The 23,012-nt window shown below is 36.1% G+C and overlaps 1 protein-coding gene across 1 annotated transcript in view; it reads right to left on the reverse strand.

Moving 5' to 3' along the window:
* ETFA (electron transfer flavoprotein subunit alpha) overlaps positions 1-23,012 on the reverse strand; it is a 135,157-nt gene that overhangs the window by 93,710 nt on the left and 18,435 nt on the right. The window contains exons 3-5 of the mRNA XM_053717258.1: positions 18,956-19,037; positions 18,429-18,511; positions 14,910-15,009 (exon numbers count right to left, since the gene is read on the reverse strand). Of these exons, the coding sequence (XP_053573233.1) occupies positions 14,910-15,009; positions 18,429-18,511; positions 18,956-19,037 (265 nt within the window). The remainder of the gene's footprint in view (positions 1-14,909; positions 15,010-18,428; positions 18,512-18,955; positions 19,038-23,012) is intronic.

Below are 23,012 nucleotides of genomic sequence, written 5' to 3' on the forward strand. Positions count from 1 at the left end.
TTTATTATTATTATTATTCTTTTTATTCCGCCAAGCTTTGTATTCAATTGCCCATAGCTGCTTAACTGTTTTTGCAAAGCTCTTAAAATCAGGTATGCTGGTACAGCCTATTGCTGTGCTACATCTCATGCAAAATTGAACTCATAGGTCACATGCTCTGGCAGCCATATTGCTTTTTGCGACAAATTTCGACAAACGCTTAAAAATCTTTAGCTCTGGAACTGCTTATGTTACAACTTTGAAACTCGCTCTGCTTAGTGCTACTATGACCTGAAATTGCTATTGCTCAAGAGAAGTGCCTAGGTCACATGATGTGGCAGCCATCTTGCATTTTGCGAAAATATTCAAACATCTTCTTCTCCTAAACCGCTTAGTGCAATGACGCGCAATTTTGCACATATGCTCCTTGCAAGGTCCTCTACCAAGTTTGTTCAAACTGCGATTTTTCCATTATCAACATGGCTGCTGTGAGACATTAACCTTTTTATCGCCATTTAATTGCGTAATTTTGCACTTTATACATTAGTTTTACAATATTTAACAATATTACAGTGTAATAGACACATGATTACACATAGTCATAACCCTTAAAGACAATATTGCAGTTAAAATTCACATTGCGCAATCGCCTTCGTGAAATAAAACATTTGCAAATTTTCATGAAACGTCTGCAAATTGTAGAGGTCTATAGTGAGCATTAGTATGTGCAATTTGAAAGCCATACATTGCATAGCTTGGCGGCCATTTTGTTTCGTATGCGCCATTTTTAAAAACTATAAAAATCTTCTTCTCCGAAACCGCTTATGGGACAGACTTGAAATTTTGTTTATAGAGTTATCTTATGACTAACATTCAGATTTGTTCAAGAGAAGTTGATACGTCATGTGGTTTGGCAGCCATTTTGAATTGTTCAAAATTGCTTAACGATATATTTAAATTCATAATAAAACAAAAACCGTTTTACAAAAATGCTTTATTTTTGCCATGTTTATTGACATCTATAGTGAGCACTATTGTGCGTAATATGGAGGCTGTATATCTTACGATCGGGCAGCCATCTTGGTTTACGCGAAAATTTCGAAAGTCTATTTTCTCTGCAACCGCTTATGTAAGAACTGTGAAATTTGCTGTATAGTCTTATATTGTTACCTAGATTCACAATTGCTCAGTAGGAGAGAATCAGTCACATGATGCGGCAGCAATATCAGTTTTATGTTTATCGTAATTATTTGTAATTCAATACTTCCTCTTTTGAGTCAATTGCTCACAAAACACAAATTACTTATGCTAAACTCTTGAAATCAGGTATGCTGGTACAGCCTATTGCAATGCTACATCTCATGCAATATTGAACTCATAGGTCATAAGGTTACGCAGCCATTTTGTTTTTTGCGACAAATTTTGAGAACTGCTTAATAATCTTTAGCTCTGGAACTGCTTATGTTGCAACTTTGAAACTTGCTGTGCTTAGTGATGCTATGACCTAGATTTTCCATTGCTCCACAGAAGTGATTTAGTCACATGATGTAGCAACCATCTTCCATTTTGCGAAAATATTTAAACATCTTCTTCTCTTAAACTGCTTAGTGCAATAAAGCGCAATTTTGCACGTATGCTCGTTGCAAGGTCCTCTACCAACATTGTTAAACTTGCGATTTTTCCATAATCAACATGACTGCTGTGAGACATTAACCTTTCTATCGCCATTTAATTGCGTAATTTTGCACTTTATACATTAGTTTTACAATATTTAACAATATTACAGTGTAATAGACACATGATTACACATAGTCATAACCCTTAAAGACAATATTGCAGTTAAAATTCGCATTGCGCAGTCGCCTTCGTGAAATAAAACATTTGCAAATTTTCATGAAACTTCTGCAAATTGTAGAGGTCTATAGTGAGCATTAGTATGTGCAATTTGAAAGCCATACATTGCATAGCTTGGCGGCTAGTTTGTTTCGTATGCGCCATTTTTAAAAACTATAAAAATCTTCTTCTCCGAAACCGCTTATGGGACAGACTTGAAATTTTGTTTATAGAGTTATCTTATGACTAACATTCAGATTTGTTCAAGAGAAGTTGATACGTCATGTGGTTTGACAGCCATTTTGAATTGTTCAAAATTGCTTAACGATATATTTAAATTCATAATAAAACAAAAACCGTTTTACAAAAATGCTTTATTTTTGCCATGTTTATTGACATCTATAGTGAGCACTATTGTGCATAATATAGAGGCTGTATATCTTACGATCGGGCAGCCATCTTGGTTTACGCGAAAATTTCGAAAGTCTATTTTCTCTGCAACCGCTTATGTAAGAACTGTGAAATTTGCTGTACAGTCTTATATTGTAACCTAGAGTCACAGTTGTTCATGTTGAAGGAATTAGTCACAAGCTGTGGCAGCCATATTGGTTTACGCAAAAATGTTGAAACTGTGTTTTCTTTCCAACCGCTTATGTTAAAACTGTGAAATTTGCTGTAAAACCATATATTGTCACCTAGAGTTAAATTTGTTCATGTTGAAAGTATAGGTCATATGGTGTGGCAGCCATTTTAAAAAACGCAAACATTTCGAAAATGTGTTTATTTTCCAAATGCTTATGTTAGAACTGTAAACAGTTGTTATATAGCTTTATTTTGTGACATAACTACTTATATGGCATTGCAAAAATAATGCGCTGGCCACCTCTATTGCGGCTTGTTTTATTTATGTTTTTGTCTTTTTTTTCCCTTTTTTTTCTTTTCTTTCATTTTAAGTATGGAAAAATTTCTGATAAATAAAAGATTAAAAAAAAATGGCTAATTATCTTTTACCAATATTAAAAAAACCTCAGTCTCCTGCAAATTCATTGAACTTAAAGGGACACTGAACCCAAAAATTTTGTTTTGTAATTCAGAAAGAGCATGCAATTTTAAGCAACTTTCTAATTTACTCCTATTATCAATTTTTCTTTGTTCTCTTGCTATCTTTATTTGAAAAAGAAGGTATGTATGCTTTTTTTTGGGTTCAGTACTCTGGACAGCAATTTTTTATTGGTGGATGAATTTATCCACCAATCAGCAAGGACCACACAAGTTGTTCACCAAAAATGGGCCGGCATCTAAACTTACATTCTTGCATTTTAAATAAAGATACCAAGAGAATGAAGAAAATTTGATAATAGGGGTAAATGAGAAAGTTGCTTAAAATTTCATGCTCAATCTGAATCATGAAAGAAAAATTTTGGGTACAGTGTCCCTTTAATCTAAAGATACTACAGAGATGCTATTTAACTCCAGAGAGATGTAAAAAAAAAAAATTATAAACTAAAATCGGCACAGTGCTGGAGATGTGGTTCAACTGAAAGTCATATGTCCCATATCTGGTGGCAATGTAGTAAAATATCTCCAATATGGAACGAGATATCGCAGGAAACTAGCAAAATTTTAGGTGTTCCCATCCCCCTTGACCCATGTATGTGGCTCTTTAATAAGATTCCGAACAAACTCCCCACCCCATCTAAAAAATTATTTCACATTTTAAGCAACAGCTTTAAAATTATGCTAGCTAGGAATTGGAAGTCAGATAAAATCCCCTCCCTAATACAATGGCAATCAGAATGTCATCGCACACTCTCAGAGGAATACTACTACATGAAAAATAAAAACAGACATATACGCTCAAATGCTCTCTATGTGGGAATCTTACTTACAAACAAAAGCACACAACCCCCAGAATGCACAGAATTGATGAACCTTCTGCAAAAAGTCATTGGAGTAATAAGGAATTTTTGTTGACTTGTATAATATGCTCATCCTTCTATCTAATGTAACAGTACCTGATTATTCCCGTTTCCACAATCCCTCCCATCGTATATACCCATTAATAATTCAGATGTAAAACGATTTGAAGATGTAATTTATTTTGTTTTGCATGTTAACTTTATGTAATTGTTTTGCTTTCAATAAACATTTTAAAACCAAAATTTTTTTTACAAAAATGGCTAATTATCAATAACATTTCAGTCTATACCAAATAATATGGTGTTTCAACCCCTTAAAGGGACATTAAATACTCAAATAATGAAAGTATATGGCAGAGTTTATATATTTGTCATATTATATTACCATCTATTTTGTCCCCCACTTCCTGTAATCCATTTTGAAATTGTGAGCTTTTCCGTTCCTGTTAGAAATGGAAGTGCAGAACACATTCTACACAGCCATAGGAGGTACACTCTAGTAACCTATTTATAACTGTCCCTAATTGGCCACAGCACAGAAAGAAACCTAAGTTACAACATGACAGCGCCCACTGCTTTATGGACACAAAGTTTACACTTATTTTGTCAATATATAAATAACTAATGAAACTTAATCGACATGTTAATCTCATACTATTTTTTTTTTCTTTGAATGCATCATTCTATCTGGCATTTATTTAGTGTTTAATGTCCCTTTGAGGACCGGGAATATTAGAGGGAAAACGCTCTCAAAAGATCGGAGAATTTTTATCATCACTCCATTTAAACAGAAAAAGCGCCTTTGCTTTTTTGATTTACCTATGAAACTTATCATTTTTTGGCATCAAAAGAGCTTTCAGTGGATTACAGTTTTCAACTAGCTATTCACAGAATTAAAAACAAATTATAAATTTACCAAAACAATAGTTACCAAAAACACTTTTATAAAATTTAAAAAGGAACATTGTACACTAGATTTTTCTTTGCATAAATATTTTGTAGATCCATTTATATAGCCCATCTGGTAGTTTTTAGTTTTTTTAGAAGTATACTTTTGTTTATTTCAGACTCCTAACAAAGCACCAAATTGTCAGATGTATACACTCGTTTACAGACTCCTGCAGGCTCCTGTTTATGTTATCAGTCTTTTCATATGCAGGTAATGGGGGGGGGGGGGGTCTGGCTCTTGTTTTACCAGCCCATTTCACTGGGTGTCTCAGCCTAATCTCATCAACTGTTCTAAGCTGGGAGCTTCTAAGTAAGTTTTTAAAAAGGTTTTATACTGGATTTTTGGATCAGCATCTGTGCATATTCTTCTTTATAGTAGTATCTATTACATGCAGTTATAGGAAAATTGGTGTATACTGCCCCTTTAATTATCAAGTTTCCCAAAACCCTGTAGCTTCCCAACTGTAGAAAAATCTCAAAATGTGTTTATTGGCATCATCTGATTCAGTTAAGACCACACACACATATATAGCATTATTTTTGATAATTTCAAGGTTTTTATCTCCAACTATGTATACCATGTTCTAAAACTGCAGTTCAGAGGGCTGCTACTTGCTTCTGTGCACCACACTTCAGAAAGATCATTTTTAAACCTGTTATGGCAAAGGGTGCAGGGCTCATTTGGAACAGCATAACGGCTGGAATTCTCACAATTAGCCCCCAAAACTAACTATATTTGGCCTATTCTATGTGACCAGTTGGCAGTCAGATGTGTGCCAAATGCGATCATATAAACAAAAATCATTAAAATGGGGCATTAAACACTTTGAGATGGTAATATAAAATGATAAATTGTATATATTAAAAAAAACTGCAATGTATTTTCATTATTTATTTTGTCCCCTTTCTTTTAATTCCATTCTGAAATTGTGAGCTTTTCAGTTTCTGTTATATTCCACACAGCCATTGGCTGAACACTCAACTGACCTATTTATAACTGTCCCTACTTGGCCACAGCAGAGAAGGTAACCCAAGTTACAATATGGCAGCTCCCATTGATTTATATACACTAAATCTTTACACTTATTTTTCAGTGTTTAAACAGCGTATGCAACTTTAAAAACTACATCTACATGTTATTCTCAGACTAATCTTTTCTGTGAAGGTTTCATTCTATCTAGCATTTATTTAGTGTTTGTCCCTTTAACTATGGTTGCACCGATACTAGTATCGGTACCAATACCAAGTATTTGCATGAGTACTTGTACTCGTGCAAATAAACCGATACCTCCACTTCCTACCCATATGCTATCTTGTGGCGTTTTTTTTCAAACTGCATGTTCCCATTTCATTTTAAACTGGAGTGGAGACTAAACTAAAAATTGTTTACTACTGTTCTGCCAATAAAAATTGCTGTTATTTGTATTATTGTAGGAGAGATCACTGTACCTCGTTCAGACAAACCCCTGAAGTACTGGGCAGTTAATAAACAGATTTCCATCTCTGGCTAAAATGGCCCAAAAATATCTTTCTACCCCATGCAGTAGTGTGGAAAGTGAAAGACTGTTCAACTTAGAGTCGAACCTCCTTACTTATAGCAAAAACAGACTTATAGCTGAACATGCAGAGATGCTTTTAACTTGCCACTAACTTTTGAAAAATTATTCTAATTGCTAGATTGCCTTTTTTACTGCTAGTTCTCATCTTGCACAATTATGTTCAAAACATACTGTACTCTGAGGAACATCTATAGCCAGGGCTGGACTGGGAATAAAAAGCAGCCCTGGAAAAATATGAAGACAAGCCCTATTTCCATTGAGTCAGTAGAATGCACGTCACATTTTTCTCATAGGGGTTTACTGGGACACTCCTTCCCCAATATTTTTTCAGAATTAAATTATTATATTACTTTGTATTAAATACAAATGTCAGATTGATGTTATATAACAGCCCTACAACCCAATTGCATCACCCCTTTAAATTTAACATTTTATTGTAATATTTTTTATTTATAAACATGTTCTGTGAACTTTGTGACAAATAAAACTGTTTTATTATTTCATAATGCCTTTTGAGTTACAGTCCTTTATAATTATAAAGAAGGAATCTTAAATAATTAGTCTTTATTGTGCTTGGTAAACTGTCACATAAAAAAAAAAAAGTATCGGTAATTGGTATCGGCGAGTATTTGAAAACAAGTATCGGTACTTGTACAGGTATACCCCGCTCATACAGCGGGTTAGGGACCGGAGCCCCGCTGTAAAGTGAAAACCGCCTTAAAGTGAAACAAGGCAGTTTTAGCTTTTTATTCACTTGCCAGTGTTTAAAAACTTTAAAAAATGTTTGAACTAACATATATTAGGGGTGCAGTAGTGCTAAGTTTAGTTTAACACTAGCACAGCACAGTATTCAATAAGTATTCAATAAATACTGTACCTGTAAAATAGTGACAATTACTGTAGTAAAATTTGCCAGATTATAGCACTGAGACACAGATTGCACTGTAATGCTGTAAACAGAGTGAACTAAGCATAACAAAATGGTGCCAGTCACTTTTCTTGAAATCTCACAATGATTAAGGCACTGTTTCAAAATCCTTGGAGGCTGAACTTCAGCTCCACAGAGCGCTGTATTAGCGAATCGCTGTAAAGTGAGGTATACCTGTACTCGGTCATAAAAAAAAAATGGTATCGGTGCAACCCTACCTTTAACGTTTTCACAAACTGGCTCTTACAGCAATTATTTACACACAACTTGTGTAGTCACAAACAGTTGTAAAAGCTTCTCTTGGTTCCCATGTACAGAATTACTAGACTTGCATGGGTATGTCATTGGCTTTAGTAATTAGGACGCTAATTGCAGCTACTCAGCACGAACCTCAAAGAAGATTTTTAGACATATGACAATGGGTACAGGACCCATTTGGTATGGTTTAACTGCCTGAATTCTCAAAATTGACCACCAAAGCTATATTTTTAAAAGTACACAACCCAAGGAATTGATCTAGGCCCATTTTGTTATATTTCATGCCACCATTTGGCCAAAATATGACCATGAAATAAATATATATATATATATATATTCACATTTTTCCACAAACTTTGACTCCAGGGTGATCACTGGTCACTCAGGGGTCCCTGGTCACCCAGTCACTGGTCATTTAGTGGTCAAAGGTCACTCAGGAGTCAGTGGTCACCAAGTGACCTACAGTCCCTCTATAGCCAAAAGGTCACACCATGAACAAGATCCCTCAGTGATCAAACAAACACAGGTCATTTCACTGGTCTCTGATAAATCACCAACCTCAGTGGTCACCAATAACCCTAAAAAAAAAAATTCAGAGACCACCAGCCCCATGGTAAACACAGGTCAATTAATAGTCTCTGGCCACTCCATAGATATGTCATTCATCAATGTATCTGGGACACTTTGTAATCAAGAATACATCACCAGTGCAACCTATAAAAAAGACACACAACATGTTTTAAAGTGACTTGAGACATTGTAGTGATCACACAACCATAAACCTACAGAGACTTACATCATGGTAGTGGTGACACAGCTACCAACCCACTACTTAGACCTAAAAGACTGTTAAATAGAGTGAATGTTGTCATAAGGTAAACGGTGGCCAAAGACAGATAAAGGTGACTGGTTCTTATTCTTCGATTTGGCGAAATATGAGGATTTGGAAGCGGAGTATCCTCAATATATTATATGGGTCATATGTGGTATAAAGATGGACAAAAAAATTGGGGTACTGCAAGATAAATAGGAAAAATACTAGTGCCAACTTTACTATAAATTTACTATAATACATTCCAGTGTAACCAGGCAATGTCAGCCTTTTGCTACACTTAGGAGTTGTCTGCTGCTCTGCAGTTGTGTTTTAACATTGATAACTTACATTGTTGTTACAATTTGAAGAGAAGTGGAGGACGTAGCTACGCCAATAGGATAACTTGAGGCAATGTACGGCATGACGTAGTAGCTATGTCCATTTGGCTTAAGGGGTTAACAGAGTGAAAGAAGCCCTTTATGGCACCTATCCAACAGTAATTAACTATTCAATGCAGGAGCCAGATAATGTGTCATGTGGTCCCTGTGGGATTTCTCATCCTGAGGACATGGATTGTATGTTGTTGTGACGAGCTCCCACATCAGCAGGAAGTATTAATATTTAACAGGACATGTGGAGAAGAAATCACTGGATATTACTTAGTGCAAATGAATGCAAGCAAAAAAATTCATCTACATGGGGGATGGGAAACCACAAAAACAACATCTAATATTTGTGTCCAAACATTTTCTATTAATAAATCTGTATCTATATGTGATTTTAACAGCAATTTCTTCTCATGTAAAACAGACCATGAACATCTGGTCAAGGTTATCTTTGCTACTCCGCTTCAAAGATGAATTTGAATAGAATTAGGTGTCTAGTTGTGACACAAGTTGTATGTAAAATTATTTGACCTGTTATAAGGATACATTTCAACAGTGGTCTTTTCATATACATATTCCTTCTGATAGTTTGTTACATATATTATGGCTTGTGAAGTCCAAGAGTGAGCTTATCTGTGTTACAGACGATTTATTTGTAATCTGTGAGGCATATAACATATGTTACCGCTGTATTATTTCAGTTTTTGTTCTGTGCTTCATATTTACTTTGCATTTTTTCCCTAAAACCAAAAACAAACACACACACACCACACCTTTTAAAATAGAGAGGCCACAGTGAAATTCAATGACACTTGGAAGGCCATGGAGGAAACGCTAAATTTCTAGTAACCAAAACAAAAATGATATACCTTCATATAACCAAAAACCCTAAAAACATAAGTGTATCCTAAAAGGACATTCTAGAGTAAAAATATAATGCCCATTTCATAAGTAATTAAACAAAGTCCTTTCACAGGGGTTAAGCACATAGTCAAAGCTAGACTCATGGAACACCCCCATTATACTCCAGGTATCTGTACCTTACAAGTGTATGGCTCTTCTTATTTGCTCACCAGCAGTTTTTTTCATTTGACCTCACACAGGAGTATAACTGACACCGGGCCGGTGCTACAACAGAGAAAGATAATTTGCGCTGTTTGGAAGGCGAGCTGGGCGGATTAAGATGAATTTCTCCACACGAATAAAGGAAGTTCTCATGATTTATCATTTAAAACCGCTCGGGTTTTTGTCTTTTTTTGGTAGTACTTTTTTCCCTCTTCAAGTAATCTATTACATTTGCATTTTACATGGGGCAAATTACGCATTAAAATAACATGAAACCCCCAAATTTTCTTTTAATTATTTGAATAGAACATACAATTTTAAACAACTTTCCAATTTACCGCTTATCAAATTTGCTTCATTCTCTTGTTATCCTTTGCTGAAGGAATAGCATTACACTACTGGCAGTTAGCTGAAAACATCTAGTTAGCCAATCACAAGAGACAAATGTGTGCAGGCACCAATCAGCAACCAGCTCCCACTAGTGTAGGTTATGCAAAAAGCTAAAAATGTCCGCAGCACTTGGTACAGTTCTCTGTTATTTCAATACAGAGGAAACAGAGTAACTGCTGAGACACATGTTGCACATCTGGGGGTACAGACTTTGTATACCCACCAGTTTTTAACACTGTATTGTTTGTATTTTATATGGTTTTAATAAATCAGTTTTTAAACTACAAACAGTGCTTACAAGCCCTAATTGCCAGGTGCACATTTGTGCTGGGCCTGTCGTTTAGTTCATCACTGTCCCTGGACTACGTGCAGCTGTCGGGAGGAGGTGAGTGGACACATCTTTATACTGCCAGCCTGCGTCTACTAGCACATAAGGGTGCTCTATGGAAATGTGAGTATGCTGTGTTTGAGATTATCTATCTGATTTGTCTATATGGTGACTGATACACACATGAGGCACCTCTCATATTTGCCAGATGCAGTTTTATTCCACTACATTTGTGTGAAGAGGAGTGCAGCCATTGTGACTCTGAAATTGCTACAGGAACTTTAACCCCTGATGAACTGACAATATATGGGAGTCCAGTTTATCCTGTGACTAAGGTTATTGTTGTGTATCATTATCTGTATATACTTTTTCACCTTATGTTTTATGTTATCCTATCGTTAAGCGCCCCCTATAGAGACATTTTTATAGTTCTTGTTAAATTTTACATTTTTAAATAAAACTCATCCCAAATCTGCTACCTTCTACTTGATTCCCAAAAAACAGTAAACAACCTCAAGGCCGCCCCATTGTTTCCAGAAATGAAAGTGTGACTGCAAGAGCCAGTCAATGTATTGATAAGATTAAGAGATTTAACTCAATTTCCATCATATGTCAGAGATACAATGGAAGTGCTAGAACAGATTAAGGTTCACACCTCTACATCAACATGGTAGTCACAGCAGATGCAGAAGCTCTATATACCATTATTCACCATGATCACGGTATAACTGCAGTACAATATTTTATGAACAGGTCTACTGAAGAAAGTCCTGACCACAACAACTTCAACACTGAATTATTGAGGTTTCTGTAAACCAAAAACTATTTCACCTTTAATAACAAATTTTATTTACAGATATAAGGCACTGCCATGGGGACAGCTTGTGCCCCTACATACCCTAATCTGTTTTGGGGTGGAGGGAGCAAAAAAACTGTTTTCAGATGAATATGATCATTATACCACCAACATCCCCTTATGGTTACGCTACACAGATGACATCCTGTTCCTTTGGGAAGGCTCAGAGGAAGAGCGAGATAATTTTCTGAAAATTTTGAATGACAATCACCTAAATATCAAATCAACATAACAAAAAAAGTCAGACTGATATTACATTTCTAAATCTAAGGATCTGTAAAAAGGGAGACTGTTCACTAGGGACTGATTTATATAGGGAAGAAACTGCAACCAATAACATACTCCACTCAACCAGTGCCCATGCACCAAATACATCCAGATCACTACCTAGAAGAAGTCCTAAGATTAAAACGAAACTGTTCGGATGATGAATCTTTCCAGAAAAGAGCATTGGAATTAGAAGAAAGGCTTAAACAAAGATTGTACTGAAAAATATCTATTCAGAAAGCTAGAAAACAAGAAAGAAAAACCAAGATCAAACCCAAAGACAATAAAACCAGATTGATATTAACTTACAGTCCTCAAACCGATAATAAACATCATCAAAGAGAATCGTTATATATTACAGTCTGATCCAATACTAACAGGTGATAAAGTTGAAATATGTTACAGAAGAACCAGAAATCTAAGAGAAACATCTTAAGCCCCAGCCATTTTACGAAAAAGAAAGAAAACAAAACATCAGACAGAATCCTATACATGTGGCAGTTGTTCCACGTGCAACAATATAATTAAAAAGAAATCTGTCAGAGATAGATTTGGGAAGAATCATGTGATCACATCATATATTAGCTGTAACATCACAGTAGTAATTTACGCTCAAGTGCAATTGTCCAAAAATCTATATGGGTATGACAACATGGAAACTACACACAAGAACACTTGAACATCTGCACAATATCGAAAAGCGCATCACTTTTATCAATATCCCAGATCCAAAACATGAGCTAAAAATGTTATGGAATTCAAGAGATATTCATAGGATAAAGAGGTGGTAGCAGAGAATGCTGTATAAAGAGCCGAGACCAGGTGGATATACTTAATGAATACGGTTTATTCAAATGGTTTCAATGAACAGAACTACTCAGTATTTTATAATAAGAAATATACCTCTGACTACTCTAATAAGTGAACTTAAGGGTACAAGATGATATAGTAAGCAAATATAAAATACCATTGTAACAATATTTTGTTTCACTCAGATGAGTTGCATTATTAAGATAACACATTTTATTCAATTGATGTGAAATTATTTGTGTCTATGCACGTTAAAATGATTTAAACTTATTAAAGTGATTGTAAACTTTAACAAATTAAAGCCCAGTATCAAATAATCTTAAAAATAGGGGAACTTTTTTGCCCCCTTTGGCATACACAAGCTGGATGTTTTGGGGACTTTGTGATCCAATTCTTCAGAACAAACCTAGCAGTGCAAATATTGCCTTAAAATATAGCATAACAGAACACTAACCCCCTTCCATGTCAAAGGTGCATTTACCTGCACTTCAGTGGAAGGCACATTTCTGCGTTCCATTAAACATATCGACAATACAGCACTAGAACATATCGCTGCAACATTAAATAAATAGTCCCAGTGTTCTCCACAGAGAATTTTACCAGCCGAGTGGTATTAGGTATGCAGATTTATTACATTTTAAGAAATCACATTGATTAGTGTTAAAAGGACATAACTCAATAAACACAACTTCTTGAATACTTCTTAAAAAAAAAAAAAAAAAAAAAAAAAAAAAAACACAAAATAACACACACACACACACACACACACACACACAACAGCCTAAGCCAAAAAAAACTCACATAAGCCTAGATGATCCTAAAATACTCACGTGATGCATATTCACAACAAACTACCCCAAAACAATAAAAGTAATTAACCCTTTCATGCCGGGGTTAACATGTCTACATCAGAACAACTGTTCCGATGTAAACAATTTGAAATCTTGCGATCGTGCACATGATCACGAGATTTAAATGATGGGATTGTGTCAGGGCGGTGTCCCTATGATGCTAGGCACGCCCTCCAGACCGCGATCCCATCAGGGAAGCGCCAGTGGCTTCAAGAAAGCCAAGCTGTTAGGACGTTGTATTCCGTCCATCGGCACTAAAGCCCAGCAAAATTTGGTCAGAATACAACGTCGTTAAAAGGTTAAAGTACTTATTGCACATATGTTTACAATTTGTAGCAAAAAAATAAATATATCATCTTAGATACTATCATATTAGTAAATACACAGCAGTGTTCTCCCCAGGACCTATTTAATGGGCACAGCACAAGGCTGATTTCACTGACCACCCAGCTAAAATGTAAGGCAATATTAAAAGGAAAATAAAACAGTGTTTGAACTAACATAAAAAATGCATGAAAGCAAAAATAAACAATTTACCTGTTTTTAAGCTAAACAAGCACTTTGAAGTTCCCAGTTAAGTCGCTGCCTGCAGAATGCAAAGAGAGCTGCTAAGTTTTCCCTGTGCATCCTGTCACAGGATCTACTGAGTGTGTGTAAAACAGTGATTTTCTTTTGGCCTCTGCTGATGCACTGTAGAAGAGAGTGCATGTTGTTGCCTAGCAACAGATTTGACAGCTATTTTAAGAAGAATTAATTACCAATAAAAAAATTAAAATAAAATATAATTCCTGAAACGCATCTGTGCATTACGGAGGGTCTCACCACCTACTTCTACCTTTTATGCGGATATGGAAACCATTGTTCGTTTTAACCAAATTTGTGAATAAAAGTTTTGTTTTATCCTGGTCACGGTGCTCCTTATCTACTTGTAAAAAAAAATCTGCTATCGCTGGGAAACAGAGTTGAGCATGGACATAAGTTTCATCCCAGGTAATATATCCAGACCTCCCACAAGTTCAGTGCCAACCAGAGTAGCAGTGGAAGAGATGGGGTACTAAATAGGGGAGCAAGGTATACTGGGAACCCTCCGTTGGAGAAACGCCAAAAGTGCAAGCGGAAAGGACATAAAGATTTGCTCTTGCGACCCCCCCCTGACTTGATCCCATCATTGAAATCACACGATCGCATGAACGATTGCGTGATTTCAATTTGTTACAGGGTTAAGATACACTGTATACGTGCAACTAGAAGGGGGAGGCAGTAACTGGTATATAAACATATAGTTACATAAAACTGGAATAAGTGCCGAAGATATTGGGTGTTGAATCACACAAAAGAAAACCGGTCTAAATTATCACACACACAAAAAAATAAAATCTCTAAAAATCTCACAAAAACACTAATCTATTGTGTAACATAGCATCATAGTAAACATATTTAAATTGGTAAACAAAAATTCATTATGATACCATTGCTCACCCTGGAACTATTTCACTTTGAAAAATAGGAATGTTCCCTGCTAAGTCTCTTATAGAAGTGCACGTTATGCATGCAAATACATAGAAAACGAGCTGCAATCACTTCTCAATATTGCACTAAAATTCCAACTGTGCACATTAAAGGGCACGGATTCCAGTTTATATAACAACGAGATACAAACAACCGTTTACCTGTTAAACTTTCAGGTGAATGATAAAGTCTAAAAATATGTTACTTACCGGCGTAGATTGTCCTCACAAAGGTATCAGGGGATTTGATATCTATGACATCAGACACTGAGGCTACATCCAGCTTTGCTGCTACTCTGGGCAGGAGATTCTAGAAGAATGTACAAGGACAAGTATAGTGCTCAATTTTTGGTTAGATGTGTACAATAAAGCTTTTCTATGACAAACTTATGGACAACCCAGATGTTATGCTCATCCTTTCTTTTTGATTTTGTACTCTGGTTTGCAGAAATGTATATGTAACTTGTATGAGAACAATACGATTTATGCAGACCACATGGTTTTAAATATGGAGTATTTTTGCAGTAGCTCTCACTAAATCAACCCTTTAATGTAGCTAAACAGAAACCTTACCATTTCAGGTCCCTTTCTACCACATAACATCTTTGTTAAAATGCAGTAAGAAAAAGGAAGAAAGTTTGGTGAATGATACTTAAAAAGGGACAGTCTAGTCAAAATTAAACTTTCATGATTCAGATAGGGCATGTAATTTTAAACAATTGTTCTATTGGTATTCTTTGTTGAAAGCTAAACCTAGGTAGGCTCATATGCTAATTTCTAAACCCTTGAAGGCCAACTCTTATATGAATGTATTTTACCGTCTTCAACAGCTAGAGGGTGTTAGTTCAAGTGTTCCATATAGATTACATTGTGCTCACGCCTGTGGAGTTACTTATGAGAGGACACTGATTGGCTAAAATGCAAGTCTGTCAAAAGAACTAAAATAAGGTGGCAGTCTGCAGAGACTTAGATACTAGGTAATCACAGAGGTAAAACGTTTATTAATATAATCGTGTTGGTTATGCAATACTGGGGAATGGTAATAAAGGTATTATCTATTTATTTATTTTTAACAATAATTATGGTGTAGACTGTCCCTTTAAGGAACTAAAAACAAAAATAAAGCAAATCTCAACAATATTTACCCATGTAGTACAATTTTATTACATACTTAACATCCAAATAAGTTTTATAGTATCCTGGGTATAAAAATGTCAAAAGTATTGGGATAAACAGGTAAAAGTAGTTTTATAATACAATATATCAATATGGCCAAGAAATTTTGTTTAACTCTTTCCTGCAGGGGTTAAAGTGTCTACATCGGAACAACTGTTCCGATGTACAGGGCCGTCTTTAATATTGACTGGACCCTGGGCAAAAATGTTCTTGGGCCCCCCTCCCAACCCATGCAATTTCGCTCTCCACCCCAACATCCCAAAAAACAACTAAATCAAATTTTTTTTTTTTATTATTATTAGCCCAGTGGTGGATCATCCACTGCTGGGCTAATCATTGTAAAAAAAATGAAATAAATTGCAATATGTGAAACTGGACCTAAGCAGTACTAATAAGTAAATAAATATATATATATAAATTCCTCCACTGTGGATTCATTTAATATTCTTTTGAATGTGATTATGGTGTGAGGTTTGCTGGTTAAAGAGATTTAGGGCAGCCAACAGGAGCAAAGCAAGGTAAAGACTGAGGAGGAAGCATGGAGGTGCAGACAAATATAAGTTTACTGACTGGAACAGCAGAACTACTATGGGAAGCTGTAAAATCTGAGACAGAGAGAAAATAAAAACTATAAAAATAAACCTTACATTAATGTGTGAAGTATCAGCATGACACTATACATCAGCCACAGCAGCACATGTCACTTCTTTGCTAGGAACAAATTCCCTCTCACCCTGTACTAGACAATGCTGCATGGGGAGGGGCGTGTGTGCACTCACTTATTCTTCCCACTGAAACCTTTCTACAAAAGCACTGTTCCCCTAACAAACTTCAGTTAGTTGATCTTAGGGCCACAGCAGAAAGAGCAGGGCTAAGGGGACCAGTAGACTGAATGCTGTCTGTCCAAGGCTGCATGGATACAGTGTGAGATGAGTCACACAGCCTCAAGACTGAAGAGAGATGCTCAGATGCTCAAATCCTCACGTGCCTGCCGCTCCAGCTGCATGCGCCTACAGTCAGCCCTACCCAGAAACAATCCAAACAACGAGAGAAGTTACCTGGTAACAGTGGTAACCCCAGTAGGACCTTTTCTGATGCAGTGGAAATGGCTGGATGCCGAGTTAGGGCTTTGCATTCAGTGCTGCACAGTGCACATCTAAAACAGCACATGGCAATAGCTTGGCATGTCACATGACACCGGCACGGACTGGCACAGTTTTAAAAAAAATATATATATATAAGCAGAGTACTTTTGACTGTGACAGTATTAGGACTGAATGTGTGTGTTCCCCATGTCACATCAGCAGTCTGGTTTGAACCATAAAAAAAATAAAAAAAAATTGACTCTTGTATTCTGTCCATCGGCGTTAAAGCCCAGAAAAATTTGGACGGAATACGTCGTCGTTACAGCGTTATAAGGTTAAAGGGACAACAACTTATGTGTAAACAGTTATGTGTAATAAAATTTGCAATATACTTTCATTATTTATTTTGCCCCTTTCAATGTAATATAGCTCTGAAAACTGTGGATTTTCTAATTAGCAGAGCTGGAAATGCACCCTGCTGACTTCTCAAGGCTAACACTGCTTTATGTTTTTCCCTTATTGGCTTTAACTGTTAACAACTGCAAAACAATGCACTTTATAGTTACATTGGCTATCCTTGTTGTCTGCAGACTCAAGCCTATATTGGCTCCTTCCATATAAGGAAAATGGTAGATGGTGTTTGGCCACTGAAAAATAATTGCGGTAAAAAGAATGCTAAATTTGTTTTAAAAACCTTGACTGATATTTCTATAGCAACACAACAGAAATGTATTATAATAACAATTATATATAATTTAAATCAGATTCCAAAGATAACATTGGCTTATTCTTGCAAATATCTGAGCTACATTTTAAATAAGGATTTACTTTGAGACTTTTGAAAAAGTTTGAGGTATTTAAACTTTGTCATGACGGTCATGATTCAGATAGAATATACTTCATTCTTCTTGGTAGAATTGTTGAAGAGTAAACCAAGGTAGGCTCAGGAGCAGCAATGTACTACTGGGAGCTAGCTGGACACATTCAGGATGATACATTATTAAATAAAAGGGATTATCAAAACCGCAGCCTAAGTTAATGAAGGCAGATGGAATATTACTACTATGTATCACTTTTTGTATTTACATATTGAGATACATTTATTTTCAACATGTAATTGGGGAAGGAAGAAGCAAAACACTTGACTGCACCTGAATCAAATCTCTGTACCAACAGATAGGAATCACCCAAATTTGCATTAATATTACAGCCACGTATAGGAGCAGAAGCTATAGTAAAGTGTTTACTTGTCAAAAAACAAGTCACCAGGGGAGTCAAAGAAGTGTAGTCACATATGTTAATAATGAATAAGAACCACTGTAAAACATTCATTCCTTGAGGCTTTAGAATAGTTAAAAGGCTCAGTAACTGTAAAAAATATTTAATTAAAAAAATTTTAAAAAGTATTTAGGGTAGGTTTAATAGACTATGTCAAGTCTGCACTTATAGACAATTCTAAATCACTCACCTTCCCGAAGGCAGATGCTCCAGCACAGATGTGAGTGAAACTGAACCGCTTCTGGGCTTCCAGAATCAATGGAGTCAGCTCCTCTGAGAAAAAAGAGAATATCTACCATCATCAGAGGCCTCACCAGCAAAGCAACAAGGTACCCAACAACAGCTGCAAGCTTTTTCTCCAGTGAGATTATTATTTGTATTCTGGGCACTTTAGACAGCACTCTACAGAGCTTGGAAAATTAGGATCATAAAATCTATGCTCTATTTTATATTCTAAAATTAATTTCCAAGACATTTAATGGAGAGTTTTGTAATATATTTTTTAGAAAATAGATTTTTTAAATTTAATACCCCTTTAATTATAATAGACCACATTATGGGACTGGGAAACAATACAGAGTGTAGACTGAAACATGTAAATGAAGGATGGAGCAGTAACGATAAAGAATGGAATTTAGAAGAGATAAATAACAGTGAAAGACAGAGGCAGACAGGGAGGGAAGACAATGCTGTGTATTTCCCATAAAACCTCCTCACCAGGAAGAAATCCTTTGTATGCCTCATCCTGAGCTACAAACAGTTTGGATACTCCTTGCACTTTTGCCAGCTGTTCCGTTACCTATGATTGCAAAGGATTAACATGATTATATAAAACAGGCAAAGCCTACCCTTGTATTAACAATCATATGATAGATATCAAGACCATCAATGTCCTGTCATCATATCTTTTATAGCTGGTAAAGCTTCAAGTGACAACTGCATGGTGCTTAGTCACAATGTTTAAAACTATCAAATGTGTCAATGGTTTAACTCCACCTCAAAATCTATTTCATAAAAATGCAAAAAGAAATCTCTGGCGCACACACTGACAGATCATTATCCTTGTGATCTAGAAACAGTCGACCGCTCCTTTGCCTTTAACTATTATAACGTAAAGGGACATGAAACCCACATTTTCTTTTTCATGATTTAGAAAGAACATGCAATTTTACACAACTTTAGAATTTACTTATATTATTTAATTTGCTTCATTCTCGTGATACCCTTTCCTGAAAAATCATATCTAGAAAGGCTCAGTAGCTGCCGATTGGTGGCTGCACATAGATGCCTCATGCGATTGGCTCAACCATCTGCACTGCTATTTTTTCAACAAAGGATATCTTAAGAATGAAGACATTTAGATAATAGAAGTAAAGGAATGTTGTTTAAAAATCGTATTCCCTACCTGAATCATGACAGAAAATGTTTGGGTTTAGTTTCCCTTTAAAGGGGACAGTCAAGTCCAAAAAAACTTTCATGATTTAACTAGGGCATGTCATTTTAAATAACTTCCCAATTTACTTTTAACACCAATTTTGCTTTGTTCTCTTGGTATTCTTAGTTGAAAGCTAAACCTAGGAGGTTCATATGCTAATTTCTTAGACCTTAAAGGGACATTATACACTCATTTGTTTCTTTGCATAAATGTTTTGTAGATGATCTATTTATATAGCCCATACAGGTTTGTTTGTTTTTAAAAAATGTATAGTTTTGCTTATTTTTAAATAACATTGCTCTGATTTTCAGACTCCTAACCAAGCCCCAAAGTTTTATGAGAATACCGTCAGCTACCTTCTCCAGCTTGCTCCTGTTTGTGTAAAGGGTCTTTTCATATGCAAAAGAAGGGGGAGGGGGGAGTGTCTTATTTCCCACTTGCAGTGGGCTTTCCAGATGCCTTTTCAACAGAACTAAACTTAGAGCTTCTAAGTAAGTTTTTAAACAGTTTTGTACTGGATTTTTATATCAGTATTTGTGCATCTTATTCTTTATAGTAGTGTCTATTACATGCAGTTATATGAAAATGAGTGTATACTGTCCCTTTAACAACTACCTCTATTCTGAATGCATTTTTACCACTAGAGTGCATTAGTTCTGGTGTTTCATATAGATAAAATTGAGCTCATGCACGTGAAGTGACCTAGGAGTGAGCAGTGAGCACTGATTGGCTAAAATAGAAGTCTGTAAAAAGAACTGAAATAAGGGGGCAGTTTGCAGAGGCAGAGATACAAAGTAATTACAGAGGTAAAACATGTATTATAACTGTGTTGGTTATGCAAAACTGTGGAATGGGTAATGAATGGATTATCTTTCTTTTTAAACAACACAAATTCTGGTGTTGGCTGTCCCTTTAAATCAAGGGTTTTCCTAATGATCGGCTTTTCCATCATGTAAATGTATATTTTTTATTTATTTTTTGGTGTGGTGCACCATATGTTTGCAGCCTGGTAAACATTTATTACAACTGGAATAATATAATTTCTAGTGACTCCATGTCTGAGTTTATCTACAAAAAATGAATAGTAAATCCTATCAAGTGACCAACCAGCTAAATTGAATACATACTAAACAAGTCACACATCAGTGCATTAATAACAAACAATAATTTGGCAATTATAACCATATTCAGAACAAAGATGTTTCTTTAAAGGGACACTGAACCCAATGTTTTTCTTTCGTGATTCAGATAGAGCATGCAATTTTAAGCAACTTTCTAATTTATTCCAACTATCAAATTTTCTTCATTCACTTGGTATCTTTATTTGAAAAGCAAGAATGTAAGTTTAGATGCCGGCCCATTTTTGGTGAACAACCTGGGTTGTTCTTGCTGATTGGTGGATAAATTCACCCACCACTAAACAAGTGCTGTCCAGTGTTCTGAGCAAAAAAATAGCTTAGATGCCTTTTTCAAATAAAGATAGCAAGAGAACGAAAAATTGATAATTGGAGTAAATTAGAAAGTTGCTTAAAATTGCATGCTCTATCTGAATCACGAAAGAAAAAAAATTGGATTCAGTGTCCCTTTAATCCCTTGAGTGCTAACGACGGCTCTGAGCCGTCGCAGAGTTTCCCACTCTGGTGCTAACGACGGCTCAGAGCCATCGCTAGCACTCTCCCACCTTGAGGGAGATCTCCCACCCGCTCCTACCCCGGCGATCGTGCCTGTAGAGTGACAGACATCGCCGGGGCTTCCCGTTCTGCATGGTGACGTCACGCACAATAACGTGATGACGTCACTGCGCAACTTTATTTATACTTAATGTTTAGGAGCAGGGGGCATGCTGCTTAGAAGCCTGTATCTCAGGCATCTAAGCAGCTACAGACCCCCAAGACCCACCATTGTTCAAAAAAAAATTCAAAAACATTTTTAAAAAAATCTTAGCACCCAGGTGGGAAAGTGCTTAGCACTCAAAGGATTATTCTCTCCTAGATATGAGATGATGGTGCAGAGTACGCAGCAGTATATTTCCTCTCATGTACCACTTCCTTCCTACAACCCAATTTGTCATGAGTGAAGCTGGACAGACGTGATCTGATTTTTAACCTCTAAATCTAGGCACACACATTAGAAGAGAAAGACTTGTTATCATGCCATATTCTCTAGCATACTCTGGCAGCAGCATTTGCTACCCTGCAATGAGTTCCCATACTATCATGTAGATATGATCCAAAATATCCCTATAACAAGCTGGCTTTATATCAGGGCATAAAGGGGCATGAAGACCAAAATTTGTATTTCATGATTTAGATAGAGCATCTTTCCAAATGACTTATGTAATTTGCTTCATACTCTTTGTATCATTTGTTGAAAAACATAACTAGGTAGGCTCAGGAGCAGTCATGCACTACTTGGAGCTAGCTGGTGATTGGTGGCTGCACATGTATGGCACCTGTCACTTGACTCACCCAATGTGTTCAGCTAGCTCCCAGAAGTGCACTGCTGTTTCTTTAACAAAGGATACTAAGGTAATGAAGCAAATTTGATAACAGAAGAATATTGGAAAGTTGTTTAAAATGGTATTGTGACGAACCAAGGTTATCCAATCCTGCGCCAGTCACTTAATGGGCACAGAAAGGGTTATCAGACCCCTTCTACTCTCACTAATATGTCACAATCTAGCCACATCAGACCAGCTTGTGATTTAGTTCAGTGAGTGCAAGGGTTAACAACACTCTCTAGTCTGTACTAGGCTTAAAAGAAATGCCCAAACTCCCCTTTAATGCCACCCAAACTAAACCAACAATGCTGCCACCACGTATGATTTATTAAAGGGAAAATCCTAAGGAAAAACCCAGCCTTGCACATTAACTTTCTGAGTACAATTTAGCAGAAAATAACCTAAATTATACAGTTCTAATATTCCAGTCTCTTTCAGTAACGTGGTTCAATTATTAGACACAGCCTCCCTTGTAAGAATGACATCTCATAGCTGAAAAATAAGATTCTTATACCTATTTTCCATATATTAGGTTGCCTGACCACACCCTCCTAAGCGGGCTAAGAAACCCCCCTGTCTTTAAATATATATAGGCATTAGACCAATGTCCTTTTATTGACCTCATCAGGATATGGGGAGAAGCACTGTGGTATCTCTGGAACTGACAGATTGACTCAATGCATACACAATAACATTTGGAGGAAGGGTTTTTTAGAAACTATTTAAGGGGTTCTGGCACATTAAAGAAAACACAAACAAACCCAGTACACAGCGATTTTTAAAAAACAAACAACTGTTCTTAGTTCACAACTAAGCAGAATTAACCCCTTCTCAGCTAA

The sequence above is a fragment of the Bombina bombina genome, chromosome 6 (genome assembly GCF_027579735.1).
Source record: "Bombina bombina isolate aBomBom1 chromosome 6, aBomBom1.pri, whole genome shotgun sequence".
NCBI lineage: Eukaryota > Metazoa > Chordata > Amphibia > Anura > Bombinatoridae > Bombina > Bombina bombina.